Genomic DNA, 25,459 nt, shown 5'->3' with positions numbered 1-25,459 from the left:
TGGGCTGCTTAGGCTGGCCCTTAGATATGCTGCTATCGGCTTAGGCTGCTGGGGGATCTCCCATGGTGCACTGGGCTTCTCTCTCCTCCTCTCTGTCCTCCTATATGTGTCATACATAAATCATACTCATATGTATTACTAACTCGTCTCCTTCTCCAGAGCCTTCAGGCTCCCCTCATCCCAGATGTGGGTGCTGCTGGAGGAGGCTGCAGACCTGAAGAGGCTCAAGCTGCCACCCGTAGCTCCACCTGCTCACCGTCTGTCCATCAGTCTCTTCACTTCTCTCTCTCTTTATCTCTGTCCCTCTCTTTCCTTCTGCATATCTGTCTTCCTCCATTATCTGTCTTTGTCTCTGCCCCGCTCTCCTGCTCTCTTTCCCTCCAACTGGTCAAAGCAGAAGGCCGTCCCCACTGATCCTGGATCTGCTCTATGTTCCTGTCTGTTAAAAGGAAGGTTTTTGTCGCCGCTGTTGCAGGATGTGCTGCTGATGGAGAATTGTTGGGTGGAGGTTCATTGAAGGAGTTTGGTTCTAGACCTGCTCTACTAGTAAAGAGTCATGAGAGAACTTTTGTTGTGATTTGGTGCAATACAAATAAAACTGACTTGACCAGTGTTATTTGTGGTCTTTTGTTAATTGCATGCCACATGAAATTATTAGTGGTCACTTTTCTAGCGACTGTCTCACAGTGGCAAGACAAGAACACTTCTACTTTTAATGTTGACAGTTTGTTCAACACTAAACTTCATCCAGTACCATGTTGTCAAACACTGGAACCTCCACAGCACCTGAACAGGGACTTGAACCCTGGACCCTCAGATTAAAAGTCTGATGCTCTACCGTCTGAGCTACTCAGGTTCTTTCTACAGCATTGAGACAGGAAAAGAAACACCTGTGAAGGTCAAACTGATGCTTTCTTGACTTGTTCAGTCCTCCATGTTAAAGTCCACCATGCTTTTGATTGGCTCTGATTCTCTGTGGCAAAATCCAACAAGAGGCTCCAAAAATGTCCTGAATGTCACAAGAATGCACAGGACAAGATGTTAGTTTCCTTCATGTCTGCAGTTCCTCCACTGGAAAGTAAAGTCAATGCTGCTCCTCTGCTGAAACCTGGGATCGGACCAGGGACCTTTAGATCTTCAGTCTAAGGCTCTCCCAACTGAGCTGGTTCAGTTCTGAGTGAGGGCCCTGCTTCTGTCATTTATAATCTCTTCCACTCTCACTGGACCTGAGAGAGGATTGGAGCTTCTGAAGTCCTGACACAAATCAAACCAGGGACTTTGAACTACACAGTGAAGGAGTTGGTCATCAAGGTCGATGGCAGCTTATTAAGTTCTATCTTTGATCAAATATAAGAAATGTAAATGAATTCAACATTGATTGCATTTCTCTCCTTTCTTTGGTGCCCTCAGACTTTCTGAGAACTGTAGGAGGAACTGCTCTCTGTTCATTCTGCTCAATGGAGGAAGGAACGGAGCTCTAAGTTTTCCAGTTCCTACATCAGTGAATGGACTTTCTGTGCTGCAAGGAACCAAAGCTACTAAGGAGGATTACAGAGTTTGTCCTTGCTGGAGTCAGTGACTTAATAGAGTCTAACAAAGGGTTGAACCTGAATGAGACAGTCACCCTTCAACATGGGGCCATAGCAGAGTGAACCAAGAACACTACAATGGGGGTGAGAGTGGAGCCATGATGGATTCACAGTTCATCACCTCCACCATCATGTGGACCACCTGATCACCTCTCCCTCAACCTCTAAATAAATCATTCCCTGACCGGGAATCAAACCCGGGCCGCGGTGGTGAGAGCGCCGAATCCTAGCCACTAGACCATCAGGGACCACACTGAGCTCTCCAACAAAAGAGACTATACACAATGACTCAAGAACACAGGACTCTGTTGTCTCAGCTTGAGATGCAGAGGGTCCACCAAGACCACCACACACCTCAGCCCCCTAAAGACAGTCCACCCCCAGGATCAGCTTCTATCACTCAGTGGTCCAGAACCATCATGAAGCCTGATATTGAATGTGAGCAAAGCTCTTGGAACAGGCCTGCTGCCACCACAACTAAGATCCTGCAGGTCACTAGAAACTCCAGTGTCCAGCTGACAGTGGACGTTCCTCTGATCTGTGGTGGTGCTGAGTTTAGCAAACATCTCCAACAAGAAGATGAAGGAGGCCATCAACTCCTCCAAGCTCAACATCTATACTGGCTTTACTGGGAGATCAGGAGGTCAAAGCAGATCTTCCCCCTCCACCTCAGATGGTTTCTACTCACAGAGATGAGGGACCAGTTCAAACCAGCTACCTGGAGCTCCCTTAAGCCATTGTCCCCCTCAGCTAACATCTGGATCTGGACCTGCACCGGTGCTGACTTGTGTCTTGAGTCCCCAGAGTTTGTTGAACCAGAGAAGCTTCAACTGGTGGCGGTCGTACAACCAAGCGTGAAGGTGAGCCTGCATTGTCTGATCTGGAGCTAACAGGAATTAGCAAGTTAGCAACTGTTCTAGAGTTGCTGCTGAGTTGAATTTGAATTTATTTGTTAAAATGTTCCAGTTTCTATGAGGTCAGGGAAGACTGGTGTGGATCCAAAGGTCCCTGGTTGGATTCCCACCTCTCACAGAGGACCTGATGCTTCACGTGAGCTGTGGGATTAGTCTTTACTGCTGAGACAGAAAGAATCCTCCCACATTGGCTTCTTTTAACTGTCAACATTGGTTTGGCTCATTGGAACATTTTTAAACCCTCGTTGCTCAGATTTTCCATTAATTTGATCATGACTTTTGACAAATGTTCTGTTTATTGATTAAATAATCACTTCAGTTATGAATTTAGTGAGTCAACCAGATTTGGTCCATGACAAAAGTTAGTCTGGTTATTATTCAGTTTCCTTCCAGTTGGAACACACACACACACTTGCACACACACACACACACACACACACACACACACACACACACACACACACACACAAACACACACACACACACACACATTCACACATTTTGTGAACCAACTCAGGAGTCATCAGGTGTTTTACTCAGAGGGATTCATTCATGATAAATGAGCATGGAGGAGACCCAGTAATCATCAACACAAGCGTCACATGAGCAGGTCACCACCCACTTTTATTGATTGGTTCTTGTAAGAATCACTCCTAACGCCATCAGGATGTCATTTTTTGTCCTGCCCTGTCTCAACTGTTGGAGCACAACTACAGCCTGAACTCTGCCACTACCTTATCCCTCCCTAACAACCTCATACAGACCCACTATCTGGACTAGCCTGACCCCCCTGACCCTCATCAGTCACTCGTAGCGCCTCCCACTGGAAGGAATAGGAGCATCTGTGAGCTCTGACTGTTGGGATGGACATCCATGTGATGAAGAGCTGTTTTAAACAGGGAATCAGTTGACCTCTTGACCTGTGTGGGCAGGTACAGAGGGACGATTCCATCATGAACAATAATATTACTAAACAAATGGGTCTTTAGCTTCTTTCTGAAGGCGTCCTCAGCGTCCTCATGTCCAGTGGGAGAGCGTTCCAGAGTCTAGGAGCTGCAACCTGGAAGGTTCACTCTCCTTCACTGAGGCTGAATCCCTGTGGTCAGTGAGGATAAGGGACCCCACAGGTATCACTAAAGTGCTTTAGACTGCAAAGCACTCAGCTAATCAAGCTGGGATCAACTGCTGTGGTGATCAAGGTATCATCATATATAACAAACAAAGAAAACAAAGTTGAGGAAAAGCACACAAAGAAGAAACTATGAACATAAACAGAGCATCTTCTACACCAGATGTCTCACGGCTCAGTAGACCTCTGGTTTGACCCGTAGCAGGTCCAGTCTCCAGGGTGCCCCCATCATTCTGCTTTTCAGTTGCAGGACATGCAGCAGAATCCCATCGCTCCTCTGCAGAAGAACATATGAGAGCGTCTGCTTGCTCTTCTCTGGCTGGACGTAGGGGAGAGTCTGTTTGCTCTTCTCTGGCTGCATGTAGGGGAGAGTCTGTTTGCTCTTCTCTGGCTGGACGTAGGGGAGAGTCTGTTTGCTCTTCTCTGGCTGGACATAGGGGAGAGTCTGTTTGCTCTTCTCTGGCTGGACGTAGGGTAGAGTCAGCTTGTTCTTCTCTGGCTGGACGTAGGGGAGAGTCTGCTTGCTCTTCTCTGGCTGGACGTAGGGGAGAGTCTGTTTGCTCTTCTCTGGCTGGACATCGGGGAGAGTCTGCTTGCTCTTCTCTGGCTGGACGTCGGGGAGAGTCTGCTTGCTCTTCTCTGGCTGGACGTAGGGGAGAGTCTGCTTGCTCTTCAGAAGTTTGCTGGACCTTCACTTGAAGGTCATGATTTTCCTCTTTCAAACAGCTTTTTAAATCATGAAGATTTCCCAGGATTTCCCACTGAGCACTGTTCCTTTTCTTCTTTTTTGTTCTCACTGCACATAGAAGACTCTGAACTACACCGTTCAGACTCTCACTCTTTGTGGGGTCCTGGTCCTTCCTTGATTCGAGGTGGGCCAACTCTGCAGTGAAGGTCTCTGTCTCCTGAGATGCAGTAGAAACTCGTCTCCTCAAACATCCATTTTCTGCCTCTCTCTCCTCACTCTGGGACCTCAGCTGTTCAAGAGTCGTCTTCTTCTCAGTGAGTTCTTCTCTCCTTTTGTTCTTCTCTGCCTGGATGGAGTTGAGCTCACACTTGAGGTCACACTTCTCCTTGTAAACCATCTTCACCTCAAGCTGAAGATTGTGGACTTGTGTGTTCAGGTCTCTGATCTGAGTCTGGTTCTCCTCCCTCACAGATTCAAGGTTGCCCACCATGGCAGACATGTTCTCTACCAGCTGATATGCAATAATCTTCTCTTGTCCAAGACTAGAAACCTGTCCCCACAAATTCTGGTTTTCTGTCCATCTCTTGTCACACAGAGACTGAAGCTGATCAAGTGCACTTTTCTTCTCAGTCAGGTCTTCCTCAAGACATTTCATCTCCACCTGTTCTCTCTCCCTCAGAGACTGAACCTGGGTCAGCTCTTTTCTGAGCTCATTGTTCTCTCCATCAACCTTCCTCCCCTCACACTGAAGACTGTGGACTGTTGCGTTCAGATCTTTTATCTGAGTCTGGTTCTTGTCCTGGTCCGTTTTGAGGTTGGCCACCACAGCAGTGAGGTTCTGGAGCTCCTGGATTGCTCTTTTATTCTCACGTTCAAGAGTAGAAACTTGTTCCCTCAAGTTCTGGTTTTCTGTCTGTGTGTTGTCACACAGAGACTGAAGCTGCTCAAGGGCAGCTTTCTTCTCAGTCAGGTCTTCCTGCTCTGTCAGCCTTAGAGATGAAGGAGCAGGATCACATTGACCAGGATCATTCAGTGGATAAATACAGCTCCTACTGAGATCCACCAGATCTCTGAATGCTCCAACTACACAATCCAATGGAGTCATAGCCTTCTGTCCTGGGTTGATCTGAAGATCTTGAGCCAGACTAAATCTCCTGGAACTGTCAAGTGTTTAAAGACCAAAACTGCCCCATAAATGTGGAGTCTGGATTCTTTTCTAGAATGTGACGGCAATGACAGTCCTGCAGAGTGACATCACTGACATGACTGGATGACTTCAGTCACATGACTGGATGACAGTGTAGATTCCAATGTAGAGGTTGGGGAAATAGTCTCTGAGAATCCAACTTGAAGCCACGCCCTCCTTGTTCTTCTAAAACCCAAACAGAGACCATCAGTCTCCCTCCAATCCTGTACTTGGTTCAGTGTTGCTGTTCCATTTTGCAGCAGTAGGGGTCGCTGTGATACCAGGTTCAGTTCAAGATTCCCAACTCCAGCTCATGTTGGTGACCTCAGTGGTAGGTAAAATGGCGCTTCAGTGGATCATGTGATCAACTCATGTGTGTCCTCACTGCTCCACAGGTCTGTCAAATGTTCTGTAAAATAGTTGGACCCAGCAGAGCTACTAGATTAGGAGTTGATGGAGTCGTTGCAGATACCAGGGTCCAAAGTCCAGCTTGAACCTGGTTTGTGCAGTTCTTTGTCAAGCTAGCAGCCATTCTTTTCACTGCCAAGCTAAAGTGACTTCTGTCAACAAAGGTCAACATACAAAAGGATATTTCTGCTGTCAGTTCAAGATTTTGATCAAACTCCTTTTTCAGAGCTGGAACCTTCCTCTTGTGTCAGCTTTCTGTTCCCATCTCTATGGTAACGGTCAGTTTTGACCCACGTCTTCAATCAGCTGTCAAATAAACTAAAACAGTTTTCTATCCTCCAAGTTGTTTCCATCTCTTGGTGACCTTGTTAGGCTTCCTTATCCATGGAAATATTGATTGATTGTGTGTGTTTAGATGCATGTGTGACACTTCTGTGTGTTCTCTGCAGAGATGTTTCCTGCAGTTGAAGCACAATCCATTTGTCCTGCTGTCCTGACTGCTTGGGCAGTCCTGACACCTCTTTCTTCTGGAACCAGATCCTGAGTGGGGTTGTGGCTGTGGCTGTTCTGGTTGGTGTTGAGGCAGGGCTGCTGAGGAGGACGCTGTTGCACTCTTGGTGGATGTGGGTCCACAACACAAATGCATTCTATGCAGACACATCAAGGATGGTCTTTGTTTGTTGTGTTGTTGTGCAGGTCGATGGGAGAACGAGGCTGATGAGAGTCCCTGAAGCTCCCATGACTGGGAGAGGAGCTGCTGGCAGTGTTGCTGACAGTGCACTTCTGACTTCAGGTTTGGCTCTGTATGTTGCTTTATCATCTTATTTTGATAACTGGTCCAGACAGACCCTCACTATTTGATCATTCAGTGAACAACATTTGTTGGTTTGATTTGGTTTAACTAGAGGTTCTTGACAAAGTCAGAAAGACTTGATGCAGTCAACAAATTGATGTGCTTCTTTGCTGCATTTAAAACCTCCAACAGGTCACACAGGAGGAAGGTTAAATCATGTGACCATCATCATAACAGCTGTTGACCTTGTTTAACTAGTTGATGGTGCTAAATATCACCAGCTTGCTAACGTTAACTAGCTAATGTTGCTAGCCAGCTAATATTATTTTCTAACTTCAGGCCTAAATTTGGGATTGACTGTTAAAATTGTTCACCTCACCTTTGTAACACCAGGTTTTGTCTTGATGATGTCATTGTAACTGCCTTTCTGATTCTAAAATATAAATGCATCCAAGAATAAAAAGTCAAACTGCCCCTCCATGGAAACATCATATTTAATATACTGCAATATTCTTTTCCAGTGTACTACACTATATTTTTGTTTTATCAGAGAGACTTTAATGTCTGTCTTTGATCTCTAAACTCTGACTCTGATGTCATTGGTGGTGACTGAATTCTACCCCCTGACAGACTGGGAAGGCTCATATTGGTGATGTCATCATAAATATATGAAGGTCTTGTTTCAGTGAATTGAAGTGAAACAACTTGTTATTTTGTTTGTTGTTGTCATGGTGATTCGTGGTATCAGGGCTCCATTGATGATGTCATTTTGTCATGGTTGTACACATGTGACACTCAAGGTGAACATACTCACAACTGATTGAGTATCAGGTTCAGAACAGCTGATCTGACTTGGTCCAGAGTTTCCATCTCAGTGTCAACTCAGGAGTGACTGAGGAGAAGAGTTTCAGAACAGCCACAGTTGGGGGACTTCCATCCAGCAGCCATTTTCTATCCCTGTAAGGGAGTGAAGGGATCTGGAGCTGCTGGGTTCAGGTGGATCCAGAACACAAGATGGAGGTCAGTCAGGACCCCAGAAGGAGACCAGCATCTGGAAGGTGGAGATGCTTTAATCTGACACCGTTGTGTCAACAGTTCTGAAATCAGAACAAAAATAAACAGTAGTATTTCCACCTGCTGCTCCTGCATGTATTCAAGTGAACAGGAACACAGATTCATGCTCAACTTCTCCTGTGTGTTCATCCACAGTCACCAAACAACAACCAGACTGAAGAACTCCTTCATCCCCCGAGCCATTAAACTGTTAAACTCCTCACTGGAGGGGGGGAGGGCCAACAGAAGGACTGTAGGAGAGGGCTGAGCACCATTAGCTTAACCCAATAACAACCGGACACTCGTGTAATATAAGAGACTGTACATTATTATTATTATTATTATTATTATTATTATTATTATTATTATTATTTTTATTATTATTATAACTATTATATTTTATTATATTATATCATCATCACCATTATTATATGATATCATCATCATTATTAGTGTTATTATTATTATTATTGTTATAATAACAATTAAGAACAATTAATATTATGATTATTCCTGTCACTATGCATATATACATAACCATCCAGGTACACACAGGCACAGGCACGTGTATATATGCATATATATATATATATATATATATATATATATATATATATATATATATATATATATATATATATATATATATATATATATATAGTCTTTGTTTTCTCTTCTTTGCTATTTTTAGTCTAATCTATTGTAACAGTGCTGTGAATGTATGTTGAGGAGAGTGGAATTTCCCTCGCGGAACGTCCAAAAGGGATTAATAAAGTAGTCTGTCTGTCTGTTTGTCTGTCTGTCTGTCTGTCCAAACCAGACAAAAGGGGGTTTGCTAGCATGGCTGCTGAGGTAGAAAGGCTCTGTTTAAATTGAGTCCTTTTTCCATTTCTTTCCTGGCTTCTTCTAGCGGCGCTGTCGTCACTTCCTGTGACCGTGGAGGGAAGGGGTCACCCTTCAGAATAAGTTTGAAATCATTGTTACTTCCTCTTCAACATGCCTTTAGCAGACCAACTCACGAAACAGCTCAGTAAGGTAGTGTGGCTGAGTGGTCTAAGGTGCTGGATTAAGGCTCCAGTCTCTGAGGAGGTGTAGGTTCAAATCCCACCACTGCCATCATGTCCCAGGTCTCTGGAGAGGTGTGGCAGGTCTCTCCTCTCTGTGCTGGAGGTGTTGGCTGTTTTTGTCACTCAACAATGTGCAGTAACGCTGAGCTGCCTTCAAGCCAACAACATGGGCACAGTGTACCCAGAGCCACAGGCTCCTCCCAGTATATGCAGCACTGCCAGTGACCTCTGCTCCAGTGTAACGGTGACGCTCCAAACTGAAGCTGATCCAGGACCAGCTCAGGAGGAGCCATGGAGCAGACAGGCTCTCTGATTTAATGCTGCTGTCTGTTGAGAGGAACATCCCAGTTGACTCCAACAAGGCTGCTGATGTCTTCAGACCCAGGACCAGAAGAAGAACCCTCCTCTGAGTCCACAGACCTGAGCACCGCTGCTCTGACTACCAGGTTACCTCCTGGTTATCAGGGTGAAGTCATGGTGAGGTGGTCAGTTGTTCCTTGGGTTTTATTACAGAGGCCTGGGAGTTAAACACTGAAGTAAATCATTTTAATTCTTTACATGAAGTTTCCTGCTGTTTAGCTGGAAATGTTTGACAACTTCCTCCATGCTGGTGCCCCATCACACACAACAGGTGCACTTGTCCTCTTTTCACCTCTGACCCTCAAACATTCAATAATGTCCACAACTTTGGCACCAGGAAGACAGCAGGTGATGGCACCTGGGAGTTCAACAGACCTGATGATTGAACCACCAATCACAAGGATTTCAGCCTCCATTGTAAACAGAGAGTTTAGATGAGAGAGAACCTGCTGTCAGCCTCACCAGTCAGGACAGTGGCAGAGGCACCAGAGTTGAATGAAGCAGGACCACCTGGCAGGTCTCAGCTGGAGGTGATGACATCACTTGTCCTCTTTTCACCTCTGACCCTCAAACATTCCACCAGTGAACGTCCAGAAATTGAAGCATCAACAGTTCAGCAACAATGAATTCTTCAAATCACCTCTGAAATAAGAGATGAATCTTTACCTGCTGAGGCTTCAGAGCCAAATTGTGAACCTTCAACACTCACATTCCTGTTCTTGTCTCAATCCTGCTCTCCTAAATCAAGACCTGTTCAATAGATGGTCAAGCAGAGAGGAGCAGAGGAAGAGAGCTGGGCCAGAACCAGCGGTTGATGGATCAAAACCATCCTCTGCTAAAAGAAAGGAGCCAAATAAACCTGGTTGTTTTGAAATGTGGATCTGTTAAAAAGAGGTGGAAATCAGAATTCAAACCAACTGCTGAGTTGTCCAACCAGCCGTCACATCACCTCCTGAGCTCTCAGCCTCCTCTTGACCAGGTTCTGGATGCTGATTCAGCAGGAGACAGGAAAGTAATCAATGTTGAAGGAATTTCAAAGCGTCCATCAACCTGCAGGACAAACTCCTTCACTGTGTGGGAGGTTCAGAGTCCCTGGTTTGATTGCAGCTTTGACCTGAGCAGGTGTTCGTCCTCATCTCAGTAACAGGGGACACTTTATCACAGCAGTGGACAAACATCAGCATTCATCACCCAGCAGCTCCTCTGATCAACAGAACAAGTTAAAGTATTCTGAGAAGGAGGGCATGGATCCCTCTACCTCTCACATGCTAAGCTAGCACTCTACCATTGGAGCTAAGTCCCTGCTAATGAGCAGCAGATGATGGAGGTTGACCTTCATGCAGGGTTGGATGACCTTCACCAGTTGGAGCTTCTCTGGTTGACCAACATGTGGAATCTCTGTCAATACTCCAGTGGTGTTTAAGTGATGAAAATATGGGTTAGTGACTGGGAGTGTGTGTGTGTGTGTGTGTGTGTGTGTGTGTGTGTGTGTGTGTGTGAGTGTGTGTGTGTGAGAGAGTGTCTGTGTGTGTGTTTGTTTGTGTGTTTATATGCAGATTTTTCCCTCGAACAATGGTTTTTATTTGAAGCAAGAAAGCAAGAGCCTCCAGATCAAAGACAGAATTGATGATGATGTCATCAGGGCTTTTATTGTTTATTTATTTGTACCTAGAATTCTGTCTTTGATCTCAGGAGGACATGAAAGAAACTCAACTTTGAAAAGTATATGAGAGCATTCAGCTTGGTTAGAAAACATTTTGACTGTTGAACAGTAGAGTTTGTTAGAAACAGTTTACAACACTTAGAATTAAATTGAAGATACAAAAACCTTCCACACTTAAATCCTGTCTCTAACTTCAAACTGGGGATGAACATTTTTATAATCAATCTGTCTCTATGTGTTGGCCCTGCCATGGACTGGTGACCTGTCCAGGATAAACCCCGCCCCTCACCTGAAGGCTGCTGGGATAGGCTCCACCCCCACTAACCATTGCAGATCATCAATAACCAAAGCTACTAAGGAGGATTACAGAGTTTGGGAGTCAGTGATTTAATAGAGTCTAACAAAGGGTTGAACCTGAATGAGACAGTCACCCTTCAGTCCTTTTCCCTGTTTGAGGACGTCACCATTGTGGATACGGTTCCCCCTATTCCTTAAGATAGCCAACTGAATCCTTCGCTCTTTAGAGCCTTTTAGGAATGCAACTGCTCCAGCCACATCTGGCCTATCTTTATGTTTAGACTCTCAATGACGAGCCATTTTATGGTCAGGTTTTGAACAAAATGCACGATAAAATGTTTTATTGTACAATCTGCTGCCATCGTGTTTTTTTTAAGCATAGGGATGGTATCTCAGGTCCCAGGTGATTTTATGCATTCAGTGTGCTTGGGTGCTGTAAGGACACTTCTGAACATTTGGCTTAGGGGGCCTCTCAAATTCCCTTTACCTGCCGGCCTTGTCAACCGGATGTCTGACTGTTTGACAGGTTTACGCAATCATACTCCTGTAGAATTTGCCAGGAAACCTGAACACTGAGGGAACTTGATAGGTGGAAAGCAACCGGATTTAGGATGTTTTACTGTACATTGGGCCTGTCATTCTACCTTCATACCTGGACGCAAACATCTACAAAAATGTCATGCTGCTGTTTTCTGGCATTGCCATTTTAGTCAGCCAACACTCTCTTCATTGCACTGGCAGTATTCTGAGACATTGCAGCAGATGTCTGAGACACTGGACCAGAGAGGAAGACCTGCTCAGCCTCCTGCATGGACCAGTTCTGCAGCTCAGTGATGATGACGAGGGATTCAGCATCGAGTTCATTTTAAACTTTTTGGAGGAAACACCTGTAAATTAACCAGCAGTTACTGGTGATGCTTCACAGTTTCCAAGCTCAAACGGCCTCCTGCTTGTTGGACTCACAATTTCCAAAAAATGCAGACATCAAAAGTCAAATCATGTTTTTGTTTGGTTTTGTGTTGTTTTGTTTTTTACTGGAGGAAAACTTCAAATTGTGATGATGTGTCTGACTTAGAAACTGAACCCCCAAAAATCAAAAAGTCTCCTTCTTCTGTGCCGTGATCTCAGAGCTGATCATGATTGATCTCATCAATAATCCTTGGCAGCCGACCAGTCACACACAGCCCCCCCCCCCGAACACACACACTGAGACATGCAGCAGCTCACAGTAACTGCCTCAGTCACACAGCAGATAGACTCCTTTCTATAACAAGATAAGCAGTAGAAAATGGATGGAAGTGATGATGAACTGATGAACAGGTGATTTGTCCAAAAGTCAACATCAGATTCATTTCCAATCTGTGGAAGCAGTTTCATCTTGAGGTTCCAGGTAAGAACAGCCAGCTGTGGGCTGACACACATCTCTTCAGGAGCACTTCTATGCTCCAAACTTGCCAGGTTGAATTGTGTCTGTATTCTGAGGGCAGCAGGAGGACGGAGGAGTGAGGACACACACATTTGGAACTGAGAGCAGCTGTGTGTGGGATGTCCCCAGCAAAAATAAAACCAGCTCCTTCATGCTGACGATGAAGGCTCACAGTCACACTGACCCTGCTACAAATACTTTGATATGCAACAGACTGGTTTCTCTTCTGGTAGTTTGTTATCAACTGTTGTCACATTTAAGGATCAATTTAGCTGTTAAGATGAAGGCTCCAAAGGACCAGCTGGAGATGCCAGGGATTGAACCTGGGGCCTCATACATGCACAGCATGCGCTCTACCACTGAGCTACATTCCCTCTGTCAAAGTCACTGTTTAACTGATGCAGGAACACAAACACAGACACAACATTTTTATTCTTCATTTTAGAGAAAAAAGGAAGTCAGCCTGTGATCTCAAAGGCTCTGTGATCTCAGGAGTTTCACTGTGATGTCAGCCCACACAACCTTAGACCACAGAGGCAAGTCAGGCTCCAGGAAGCTGAGGCTGCTCCGTTCTCAGTCCAGTCCAGAGTGAAGGTTTTCCTCTCAGAAGCTTTCCAATCCAGCCCAGATCCTCTCTGACTAGCAGGAGTCTTTGACCAGGAAATGAGAATTATATTGAACGTCTGCTCATCCTTAGAATGAAGTAAAAGTATTTGTGTTCCTAAAATAATCTCCAGATGCTAAGATCAATTATTAACATTGATTGACAGCTCTAAACTGACCCATCATCACAATACAGTTGCAAACTGAGGACTGGAATATTTAGAAATCCACAGTTGCTCATAACAACTGGTAGTACAAGTACACAGTAGAAACGACTGTAGGAAGTAGCAGTTGTGAGCCTTGAAGAAAATGCAGTAAAGACAGGAAGCCCCATCACATTGTCAGTGTTTCAGTGACTGGCATTGTGAAGAGACTGAGACAAAGTCAGTTATGAATGGAGGGCTGAGTTGGAGCAGAGGGGGGCAGGATCCTGGGGGTGGACTGTCTTTAGGGGGCTGAGGTGTCTGGTGGTCTTGGTGGACCCTCTGCATCTCAAGCTGAGACAACAGAGTCCTGTGTTCTTGAGTCATTGTCTATAGTGTCTGTTGTTGGAGAGCTCAGTGTGGTCCCTGATGGTCTAGTGGCTAGGATTCGGTGCTCTCACCGTTGCGGCCTAGGGTTCAAGTCCTGGTCAGGGAAGCTGTGGATACCCTGAGGTTCTAGCCAACTATGGACTGATAGCTGACCTCCCCTCCTCTCTAAAATCCTGGAGAAAGCAGCTGCTAATCAGCTGAGTGACTTCCTCCATAGCAAGAGTTGATTTGAGGGTTTCAGCCTGGTTTTAGAGCCCAGCACAGAGACAGCACTGGTAGAAGTTACTGGATATATAAATATATATTATAGATAAATATCGGCCGACTCACCAATGGCTGAGGAATACATTCAGTCAGTAGCATATCAGTCCTCTGAAGCTGTAACGTGAGCCCACTTCTACCGACTAGAGGAGAGGTAAAATTTCACCTGAAATCTGAGGTTTGTCCCTCAAAAAGAACCGCAATGTACTAAAAGTTTCCTCCCCAGAATGATTCTATCAACAAACACTTTAAATTGATATTCTGGAGTTTTATTTCAGTCGCCTGGAATGTGCTGTGGAGTGAGTAAGATGGTATTTAAATGGCAGGCCTATCTACTCGCGCTAGCACTAGCATTGCAGATAGCGTCAGCAGGACCAGACCCAATGGGTCCAAAACTGTCTCCAGTTGCTGGGAGCACCCTGGGTGAGCTGGGAAGGCCAAAGGTCCAGAAAAGTGAACCTCCCCTTCAAGACTGCAGCTGCTCAAGAATGCAGCTGCACGTGCATAGACAGGAACTAGGAGGAGAGACCACATCACCAATCCAGAACAGAGTTTAAAATCCTTCTCCTCACTCTGAAAGCTCTGAAAGGAAAATTCCAGCTAAAAAGGAACCTCAGGTGTGTTCTTGTGTTTTTATTATTTTGAACGACTGCAAATGGAACCCAGTTGTGGTGAATAGTAATAAAAAGAAGAAAGAGAAGTAACATCCATCCATCGGATTCTTCTGCTTATTCCTACACATTAAGGGTCACGGGGGGGCTGGAGCCTATCCCAGCGTCAACGGGCGAAAGGCGGGGTTCACCCTGGACAGGTCGCCAGTCCATCACAGGGCCAACATAGAGAGACGGACAACCATTCACACTCACATTCATACCTACGGTCAATTTAGAGAATCAATCAGCCTCGTCCCCAATTGCAGGTCTTTGGACGGTGGGAGGAAGCCGGAGTACCAGAGAGAACCCACGCAGGAACAGGGAGAACATGGAGACTCACACAGAAAGATCCCACGCCCGAGCCGGGACTCAAACCTGGAACCCTCTTGTTGTGAGGCCACAGTGCTGACCACTGCACCACCGTGCAGCCCGAGAAGTAACATAATTTCTTAATTTCTGTATAGATTTGCCAATCCGATTCAAAACCAGATATTATCGCTGCCTGTTTTGCTTCATTTCTCCATCTCACTGCTTCTCTTAGTTCTGTGTCCACCCAGGGTGATTTCATATTCCTGACTGTATATTTTCTTAGAGGAGCATGTCCTTTCCTTGCAGTTACCACTCGGTTCTGATCAGAACACCCCACTGGTCTAGATAATGCTTTGGAACAGAAATAGCTCCAGTTTGGGAGTATGTGGTCTGTGCATGTTTCACTTTCGCACCATCTTTCCTAGAACACTCTTGTTGATCTTTCCACCATCTGTGTTCAATTACATGTTCTTGCATCGCAGCTTCTCTTGAAGTGGACAAGTTCCCATCTATGTTTGTGTCTCCAGGCAAATAAATGTCTCGATCAAGATGGCGTCCTCTATCTAACATGAAACCTTGCACTTGGTGGTCTGGACACACCCTACAAGCAATGGTTGAACATGAGGTAGACTGATTTGCACCCAGATCACTTCAGTATTGCAGCCATCAAATCCAATCTTTCTTTTGCTGGAATGTGATTTTGTACATAAACTGCTCCACCTCCTCCATAGCTGTTCCTGTCTCTTGTAAAAATATTGTACCCCTGGATTCCCAGTGCATCCTCATTGAATGTATCATCAAGGTGAGTTTGTGATCTTGCCAATAGACGGATATCCAAGGACAAGAGTTGGGACACTTCTGTTATTCTATTTCTCAGGCTGCAGATATTTTTGTGAGCCGACTGAAACCCTTTTCTTGGTAAATTAATTACAATCATAATAAACATAAATGGGACTTAATCGTCTTTCCTTTATTTTGTGAACCATAACACACAACCACACACACAGACACACACGATTTTCCAATTAACATACTGCAACCTCATCTTCTCGCCCCACCCCGACTGATGAACTATCTGGCCATGACTTGTCTTCCAATAACAATACAGCCACATGCAACAGGACAGTTTGTGTCCATGTGTAGAGTCAAAACATATATATACATACACACATGTACACACATGATGTCATCATAAAAACCCTTCCTCTGGGGAATTGTGAGTCATGTAATGTGCTACAGGGCCGAGTCGTTGTGCTTCTATTCCTTCTACAACAGCCACGGAAATATGGGGCGAGGTTTTATCAACCTGAAACAGTGACAAAGCCAAACCTCCAACGTTTGGTAAATAGAAAACACCTTTTGGGGTTCTTGCCAAAGTGTCTGAGAACACAGAGAATTGTGATCCCGTATTTGGGTCTAACAGTTTGAAGTAGGCAACATCCGTTCCTGTCATATCAACATGTAGAGTTACATGGAGGTCTTGTAAACCTGTTAACCTGGAATGATCTGGCAGGTCTTCTTTTCCTGCTAAGAAATCATCCGTCTGAATCCAGGACACCGTCAGCATCTGATTGAAAAGGAGTACATGAGAGAATAATAGCATCCTGTATTTACAGCCTGTAGCATGTTGAAGAAGCATTCAGAATCATGGTCAGGGACTGTGCTATGAACGCCTTCAGGAGAACAATGAATAGTTGCACGCCACTTGGTGAACAAATCCCGACCCAATAGATTACTTGGTGAGTTATCAGTGATTACAAATGGATGCTCTCATGAAATGAGTCCAAACTGAACTTTGGCTGGTGCTCCAATGGACTTTGCATAGTTACTCCAGCAATTGCTACTGTTTTTATATTTTCAGAAGTAGGAACTAATCCTACACAGTTAGCATCTGACTTATTAATGGTGGAAACTGATGCACCTGTGTCCCCTAAGAGTTCAGCAGATTTTCCATCTACTGATAATTCAACTTTAGGTTCAGCAGTTAGAGTTATTTGAGAGCATTCAGTTACAACTTTCTGTTTTTCATTTTCATTGTTGCACACTGGAAGACACTGAAGTGCTGTCCTATTGTTGAGGGGGATGCCACAGGTTCAGAGGCGGTCCTGGTCTGGGGCCCTGTGGAGTCTGAGGTCTTGGGTGCCAGTTTCCTCTTCTTGTTGGTCTTGGCCTTCAAACCCTCTACCTCTTCTAGGATACAATCCTCTTCATTAATCACTTCTTCTCCTTCATCATTTAACACATTTTTGTCCTGGTATCCTAGGTTTCCAGGTTCTAGTTCTTCTTCTAAACGCAGGGCTCCATTGAGCAGTGGGAGAGAGTGAGGCAGACAAGTTCTGCTCTCTTTTAGGAAGCTTAGACAGTTCACTAAGTGACGGAACAGGACTTTGGAGATCATCATTGGCAGCAGCAGCTGCTCAAGCAGAGGTGGAGGACTGAGTAGGTTTGCTACTGGGAGTCTGCTGCTGTAACTGGTAAAAGGTGTTCTCCTACCAGTCTACATGATCAGTGGAGTCGTTGCATTGAGTCTGTAACCTCAGGTGTTTAGGATCCCATCCTCGTCGCCATTAATTATGGTCAAGTGGCCCTGCGTGGGGGGGTCATCCGGCGGAGCAGTGAACAGAAAGGAGGCGTGGTCTCTTTCTCAAACCTTACACACTTTATTCATGCATGAGAGAGAAGTTACAGCACTCATAGAGCATCAGAAGTTCTCTGATGTTTCTGAGGAACAGTCAGCTATTCATCACCGTGGGGAGGGGACATACAGATTGGAGGTAGAGTCATGTCACATCCAAGGATTCTCAAAATCTCAAAATAGGCGCCCAGGTTGAGGTCAAATAGTTCAGATTATTAAAATTAACACATGCAAACATCAATCTGCCAACCACAAAGTAAGTTTACAACTTTGAGACCTGGAGCATGAGGGTACACACTTCAGCTCCTGTGGTTTGACCCAAATATATTTTAACGTCCATGAATAAGAATCGTATTCTGCATGAATAGCACTTTTACAACATGTGCAAACATTCTCTAAGGTTTTAATCGTCTCAGCTGTGACGCTCTTCCACATTCTGCCTGACGTTTGCAGAGAAACATAGAAACCAACAGGTCATCTTCAGCTCCACAAATCCTGAGTGTCATATATTTTCATGAGCTCTTTTCTTCATAACTCATCTGGAGGGCAGGGAGCTGTTCATTCCTCTGAGTTGGAAGCTCCTGAGTCCAGAGCTCTCTTTACTGACACCCCATTACTGGCCACTGCTTCCTCCTCATCCATCGTCACTTGGATTTTCAGCAGCCAACATCTCTTCCTTTCACCTCTAAAAACTCGTGCACACGTGCGCGCACACACACACACACACACACACACACACACAGACTCCACTAATGATCACATCTCATTTTTCTCTTAGTTCAATTTCAGTTTATTTTTGCATTTTTTGTGAAATGAATTCTTCAGTTGGACTTCAACATGAAACTCTCACTCTGGTTACGGCTTCAGAGCGACATTGTGACAAATGGTTTATTTCAAGGGTGTGTTCTCATGTGTGTTTTCAGGTATCTCTTATCTAAAAATCGTTTGCCACATACCGAGCAGGGGAATGGTTTCTCCTCAGTGTGTGTTCTTTTGTGTCTTTTCAGATCCCCCTTTTTGGTAAATCTTGTGCCACAAACTGAGCAGGGGAAAGGTTTCTCCCCTGTGTGCGTTCTTGTGTGTATTTTCAGATCTCCCTTTCTGGAAAATCTTTTGCCACAAACTGAGCAGGGGTATGGTTTCTCCCCTGTATGTGTTCTCATGTGTCTTGTTAGTTGTCCTTTTTCTGAGAACCTTTTGCCACAGATAGGGCAGGGGACTGGTTTCTCCCCAGTGTGAATGTACATGTGTGTTTTCAGATGTCCTTTAAGTGAGAATGTTTTGCCACAAATAGAACAGGAAAATGGTTTCTCCCCAGTATGTGTTCTCATGTGACTTTTCAGATATGCCTTTTCTGAAAATCTTTTGCCACAAACTGAGCATGAGAACGGTTTCTCCCCAGTGTGTGTTCTCATGTGTTTATCTAAACTATTTTTGTAACTATAACCTTTACTGCATGTTGAGCACCTAAAGGGACGCTCATCCTTCCTGACTTCAGTATCAGCTTCAGAAGAGTCTGACATCTGGTCGTCAGTCTGGGGTTGTACAAGTGGATCTGGATCTACCTTGCTGGCTGGTTCTGGTTCTGGTCCTCCACACTCTTCTCCATCAGCTTCTGTTTTCAGAGGGTGAACTGGGCTGCTGCTCAGAGACTCTTCTTTCAAGTTCTCCTCAGTTAGACTCTGATGAAGCTGTGGGAACTCAGGTTTCTCTTCGTTCCCTTCACTCTTCACAGGGACCAGAGTGAAGGGGAACGTGGTGATATCAGCCTCCTCCTGTCCTTGAAGCTGCCCTCCCTCCTCACTGGTCCAGAGCTCCTCCCACTCCTCTTTAATGTGGGGGGGCTCTGGGTCCTGCAGCTCAGGGGGAACCTCTTCTTTAATCACCAGCAGCTGCTCCACATCTGCAGGACACAAACAGCAACATCAGAATCTCTTCATTTGACTCTGAAACAGCGGAGCAACAGACAGAAACAGAAATCAACTAAGATCTGTTATCACGTAACTTCAAACTGAACATTCTTGAATGACTGCAGATGTGTATGATGGTGTCTCATTGACTAATAAAAGTAGGGCTGCATTTCAAAATAAGAGAATATTAATAAAACTGTGCATGTTCAAATCAAGTGCTCCATTTCAGAAAAATAACAAAGGAGCCAAAGCTTGAGTTTCTCTTGTCCTGTCTCACATCTTGACTCAGTCTCAATCTCACAGAGAGGAAATCCCTCCACAGGTGAACCCTTGACTTCCTTCCCCTCTTGTGTTCTGCTCCTCCACTTCTTTGCTCACTGAGAGAATTGAGCTGACAGGATTTTAAACCTGGGCCTGAATGGAGAGGAGGGGCTCATTAGTGAGCCTGGAACGATCCTTAGTTTGATGAAGAGGAGGGGGAACCTGCCTGCAGTGGTTATGAGGAGCCAAAAAGGACCAAACACAAAGATGTGATTTTTTGAGGCGGTGGTGTTACAGATTACAGTGGTGTTACAGGTGGTGGTTTGTTACAGGTGGTGGTTTGTTACAGGTGGTGGTCTCAGATTGAGACTCTGTATGCAGATGATGTTTCCTGTAAAACAGGATAATTAAGACAATCGGTGAGACGCGTCTGCTCTGTTCAGCTTCTCCGTGAAGACTGGGAAGCAAACCGGCGTTCACCGGGAGAAGCAGCCCGCGACACTGCCCCCTGCTGGCGGAATGACAAAACTCTCCCATTTTACATGGGACAGAAATAACATTAAAAAATAATCAAAATAACATAAAATGTGACCGACATTTAATGAGCGTCACAGTGGCATAAACAGACAGACATCGCTATCGGTCGATGCTGCTGGGAGCGACACAACACCTTCTCCTGGTCAGTGTACGGGGACTCACCTGCTCTGTCCAGCCTGACTCGGGGCTTCAGCACGGCATCGAGCAGCAACCTCTGCTGGCGGTTCTCCCGCTCGTACTCCGCCACGGTTTCCTCCAGCAGAGCCACGATCTGCTCCGCGGCCGCCGCCAGCCGCTCGGTGAGCAGCGCTCTCAGCACCGGGACTCCAGCCGCTGAGTCTCCTTCTCCCAGCTGCAGCAGGAAGTCTTCAGCGGCGGCGAGGATCCGCTCCTGGACCGACACCCGCAGCAGCTGCGCGGCGCACATGTTGATGTTCTACCGGCGCCACTCAGCCTTCAGGAGACAAAGACCGAGGCCTTCCGCTTCTTTTCTTCTTCGTCTTCTTCAAAACGAGCAGAGTCCAAGCTCTGTTCTCTGTGCCACTCCAGACTCGCTAACCTGGTAGCAGCGGTAGTGATGAGTGGAGTGATCCAGGATTTCGTTTTGAAAAGCGCGTATTGATGACGTATTTAGTGACGTCCAAAGCCTCGCCGACCGGAAGTGGCCACGTGACGGATTCAGGACCTGGTTCTCCGGCTTGGCGTGAGATTCTAAACCACTAAAGCCTGATTTATGCTTCTGCGTCGACGCGTGGTGACGTCAACGTCGAGGATTGTGATTTGTCCGCTCAAAACGTCATTTCCGGTTCAGTCGCAGCACAACAACACCGCCATTTTCAAAGTTTCTGTGGTGAAAGCTCCAAGAAAAAATTGACCAAGACGAAGAAAGGATTATTGGCGGCACTACAAAGACTGACAAATGGCCAACAATTGTCTGTGACCGGAAGAAAACCAAGGAATCCGACAAGAGCCCGTAAACAATACAAAGACAAAGCCACACCCCCTAGCGGCTTGGCGGTGAATTGCAGAGCAACGCGTTCCCTCGACGCAGAATAAACCAGGCTTCCCAGTCGCACCTGTTTTACGCCCCCGTGCCAGATAAGGACCCCCATCGGGCTGTGCCACTCTGGAGGGAGCGCGTCTCCCAGTCAGTCAGCGGAACCATGCGGATCCGGGCCGGAGCTGTGGGAAGGAGCGCCAATTGTATCGGGTTGTTGTTTTCTGGACTGCAGCAGAACAGGAGCAGCCGGGACTGGAATGTAGAAGTAGGTTATCTTGAAGTTGACTCAGTTATGGTGAACGATATTGTGGTTCAACACTTTAATGAGCTTTAAGGCAAACATATTTCATGAGGAAACAACGCTGGAATTGGACGGATTTCAGCGGCACACAACAACGTATCCGATACACCTCATTGGAAACCTGGTGGTCTAAGACTAAGAAACACCAGTCACCATGAAGAAAGGAACTTTTAGCTGAGTACTCATGTTCTTTTCTGCAGGTTGAATGTCGCATTTGTTGGACAGAAGCGTCTCATCTCAACAAAAGCACCTCTTCAGTGCTGAGGCATGATGGGGCCAGGCATGAGAATGAAGTCCCAGATCCACCAGGATGAACTCAGGTATACAGCCACTCTCCAACTGACTCACAGTTGCTTCATTGATCATTAATTCCTCTTCATTTCTTCTCTCCTTCATCTTAAACCATCCAGCTTCCAGGAAGCAGATGCTGGATGAGGCTCTGCTGAATTTGATCCTGAAGGACTGCCAGCCCCTCAGCACTGTTGAGAGGGAAAGGTTCAGGGAACTGGTTCAGGTCCTTGAGCCTCATATGTTTGCCAACCAGAAAGGTTTGTGTGGAAATGATCTAAAGCAGTAGTTGATATCTCCAGTTTATTTCATCTCTAATTTCAATGTATTGATTTACTCTGGGTGTCATTTTCAGACCATCAAACAAACGGTGGCCAAAAAGTACCAGGAGGAACAGGAAGGAGTGAAAAAGGAAGTCCAGCTGCCATGTGGACATCTGTGGACATGGAGGCTCCCTTGGCTCTGACCTGTCACTGCATTCGTGAGAATGAATGTGTTGGGAGTGCAAGACTTTGCACAAAGTCACCCTGCTGACAGTTTGGCCCCAGTCCAAAGAGGCCTGATGGAGGACTGGGCCATCACCAACAAAGTCAAGTGTCTTGTGAGCGACGCAGCACCAAACATGACAGCATCCACTAGACAGCTCCAAATTCACCACTCAGTCTGCACTGCACATCGTCTGAATCTAGGAGTCAGAAAATCCTGTGATCAGATCCCCACTTCCATCATCAGACACAAAGCCAGGAACACTGTCACATCCTTCAGATCAGCACTACAGCCAAGGAGAAGCTGGCTCAGGTGCAGCAACAGATGGGAGGGCCAACCCTGAAACTCATCAGTGAGGTGCCAACACGCTGGAACAGCACACACAGCTGTCAGGGCTGCATGGTGAGAGGGAACCAGTGTGGGAACCTCTGGCCTCTCTAAGACAGATTTGACTCCACTGACAGCTGAGGAGTTCACCACCATAGGAGAAGCACTTCTAGTAAACAGAGGTCATTCTAGTAGCCTGGTCCCTCTGTGGTTGAGCTATAATTTTAGGAAATATGGTCATTATTCAATGGTGACATCTCTCTGCTGAATAATGTAGAACTGAACGGATCCACTGGACCTTCTTTTTACAAACAGCAGCATGCAGCAGCTGTCCTGAGTGGAAAACTGCACATTTCTGTTGGTGAGAGTTAATCAAGCGATGGACTTTGTCTCTCAACAGAAGCTGTGTGGAAAAACCCTGCAGCTACGAGCGCTTCAGATTCTGAGAGTGATTCTTACGCCATTGGCTGGTTTAACCTGGCGTCTGACCGTGGAGGTGGCCGAGAGGAGCGTGACATGGCTGCACAGGTAAATCAGCTAAAGCAGTGTTAGTCTTTGGCAGCAGGCCAGGCCGACAAATGCTAATGTCTCTGACTGACTGACTGATGAAGTTGGACCATTGTTCAGCCACAATGATGCATGACCCCCAATAGTGGCCTGGGTCTTTATGAAGCTCAGAATACTGTCAGGATCAAGTTGAGGTTCGTAGCAATTCTTACTACATCACTGTCAGCATCATTTTGAGGTTCGTATTAACTCTCACCACATCACTGTAACATCATTTCTTAGGTTAGTAGAAACTCTCACTACATCACTGGAGCATCATTTCTTCGGTTTGTAGCAACTCTCATTACATCACTGTAGCATCATTTGGACATTTGTAGCAACTCTCATTACATCACTGTAGCATCACTTCTTAGGTTTGTAGCAACTCTCATTACATCACTTTTGCATCATTTTGAGGATTGTAGCAACTCACTAAGCATCATTTTGAAATTTTTAGCAAATCTTACTACAGTCACCATCATTTCTTTGGTTAGTAGCAACTCTCATAACCTCACTGTAGCATAATTTTGAGGCTTTCAGCAACTCTGAATACGTCACTGTAGCATCATTTCTTAGGTTAGTAGCAACTCTCATTACATCACTGAAGCATCATTTTGAGATTAGTAGCAACTCTCACAATATTACTTTAGCATCATTTTGAGGATCGTAGCAACTCTCACGACATTACTGGAGCCTCATTTTTAGGTTTTTAGCAACTATCACTACATCACTGTCAGCATCATTTCTTAGGTTTTTAGCAACTCTCACCACATCACTGTCGCATCATTTCTTAGGTTCATAGCAACTCTCACTACATCACTGTCAGCATCATTTTCAGGTTTTTAGCAACTCTCACCACATCACTTCTGCATCATTTCTTAGGGAAGTAGCAACTCTCATTACATCACTGTAGCATCATTTTCAGGTTTTTAGCAACTCTCACTACATTACTGTCAGCATCCTTTTGAGGTTTTTAGCAACTCTCACCGCATCACTGTAGCATCATTTCTTAGGTTTGTAGCAACTCTCATTACATCACTGTAGCATCATTTCTTAGGTTCGTAGCAACTCTCAATACATTACTGTAGCATCATTTTGAGGATAGTAGCAAATCTCTCCACATCACTTCAGCATCATTTCTTAGATAAGTAGCAACTCTCAATACATCACTGTAGCATCATTTTGAGATTAGTAGCAACTATCACTCCATCACTGTCGCATCATTTCTTAGGTTAGTAGCAACTCTCATTACATCACTTCTGCATCATTTCTTAGGGAAGTAGCAACTCTCATTACATCACTGTAGCATCATTTCAGAGTTTAGTAGCAACTCCCATGACATCAGTGTAGCATCATTTTGAGGTTCGTAGCAACTCTCACCACATCACTGTAGCATCATTTCTTAGGTTAGTAGCAACTCTCATTACATGACTGTCGCATCATTTCTTAGGTTTGTAGCAACTCTCACCACATCACGGTCGCATCATTTTGAGGATAGTAGCAACTCTCACTCCATCACTTTCAGCATCATTTTGAGGTCCGTAGCAGAAGTTGAAGAATCAACTCTCATTACATCACTGTAGCATCATTTCTGAGTTTAGTAGCAACTCTCATTACATCACTGTAGCATCATTTTCAGGTTTTTAGCAACTCTCACTACATTACTGTCAGCATCCTTTTGAGGTTTTTAGCAACTCTCACCGCATCACTGTAGCATCATTTCTTAGGTTTGTAGCAACTCTCATTACATCACTGTAGCATCATTTCTTAGGTTCGTAGCAACTCTCAATACATTACTGTAGCATCATTTTGAGGATAGTAGCAACTCTCATTACATCACTGTAGCATCATACTGAGGATAGTAGCAAATCTCACCACATCACTTCAGCATCATTTCTGAGATAAGTAGCAACTTTCATTACATCACTTTACTATGATTTTGAAATTACGATCAACTCTCACCACATCACTGTAGCATCATTTCTTACGTTTGTAGCAACTCTCATTGCATCACTTTAGCATTATTCAAGATTAGTAGCAACTCTCATTACATCACTGTAGCATCATTTCTTAGATTAGTAGCAATTCTCACTACATCTACTGTAGCATCATTTTGAGCATCGTAGCAACTCTCACTACATCACTGTAGCATCATTTTGAGGTTCGTAGCAACTCTCATTGCATCACTTTAGCATTATTCAAGATTAGTAGCAACTCTCACTACATCACTGTAGCA

General features: G+C 45.2%; 1 protein-coding gene and 1 non-coding gene across 2 annotated transcripts in view; both read right to left on the bottom strand.

Moving 5' to 3' along the window:
• Positions 1 to 783: 783 nt before the first annotated feature.
• Positions 784 to 856, bottom strand: trnak-uuu (transfer RNA lysine (anticodon UUU)). The gene has a single exon. It is a non-coding gene; the product is annotated as a tRNA-Lys (tRNA).
• Positions 857 to 18,412: 17,556 nt separating this feature from the next.
• The window catches only part of LOC147270114 (uncharacterized), a 64,429-nt gene continuing 57,382 nt past the window's right edge, over positions 18,413 to 25,459 (bottom strand). Inside the window, exons 2-4 of the mRNA XM_086205029.1 lie at positions 20,514 to 20,663; positions 19,133 to 19,483; positions 18,413 to 19,045 (exon numbers count right to left, since the gene is read on the bottom strand). Of these exons, the coding sequence (XP_086061155.1) occupies positions 18,461 to 19,045; positions 19,133 to 19,483; positions 20,514 to 20,663 (1,086 nt within the window). The 3' untranslated portion in view covers positions 18,413 to 18,460. The remainder of the gene's footprint in view (positions 19,046 to 19,132; positions 19,484 to 20,513; positions 20,664 to 25,459) is intronic.

The sequence above is a fragment of the Aulostomus chinensis genome, chromosome 1 (genome assembly GCF_037954235.1).
Source record: "Aulostomus chinensis isolate RoL2024-O1b breed Wild chromosome 1, RoL_Achi_v1.0, whole genome shotgun sequence".
Lineage (NCBI taxonomy): Eukaryota > Metazoa > Chordata > Actinopteri > Syngnathiformes > Aulostomidae > Aulostomus > Aulostomus chinensis.
Note: the sequence above shows the minus strand (reverse complement) of the source record. Positions and strands in the feature narration are given on the sequence as shown.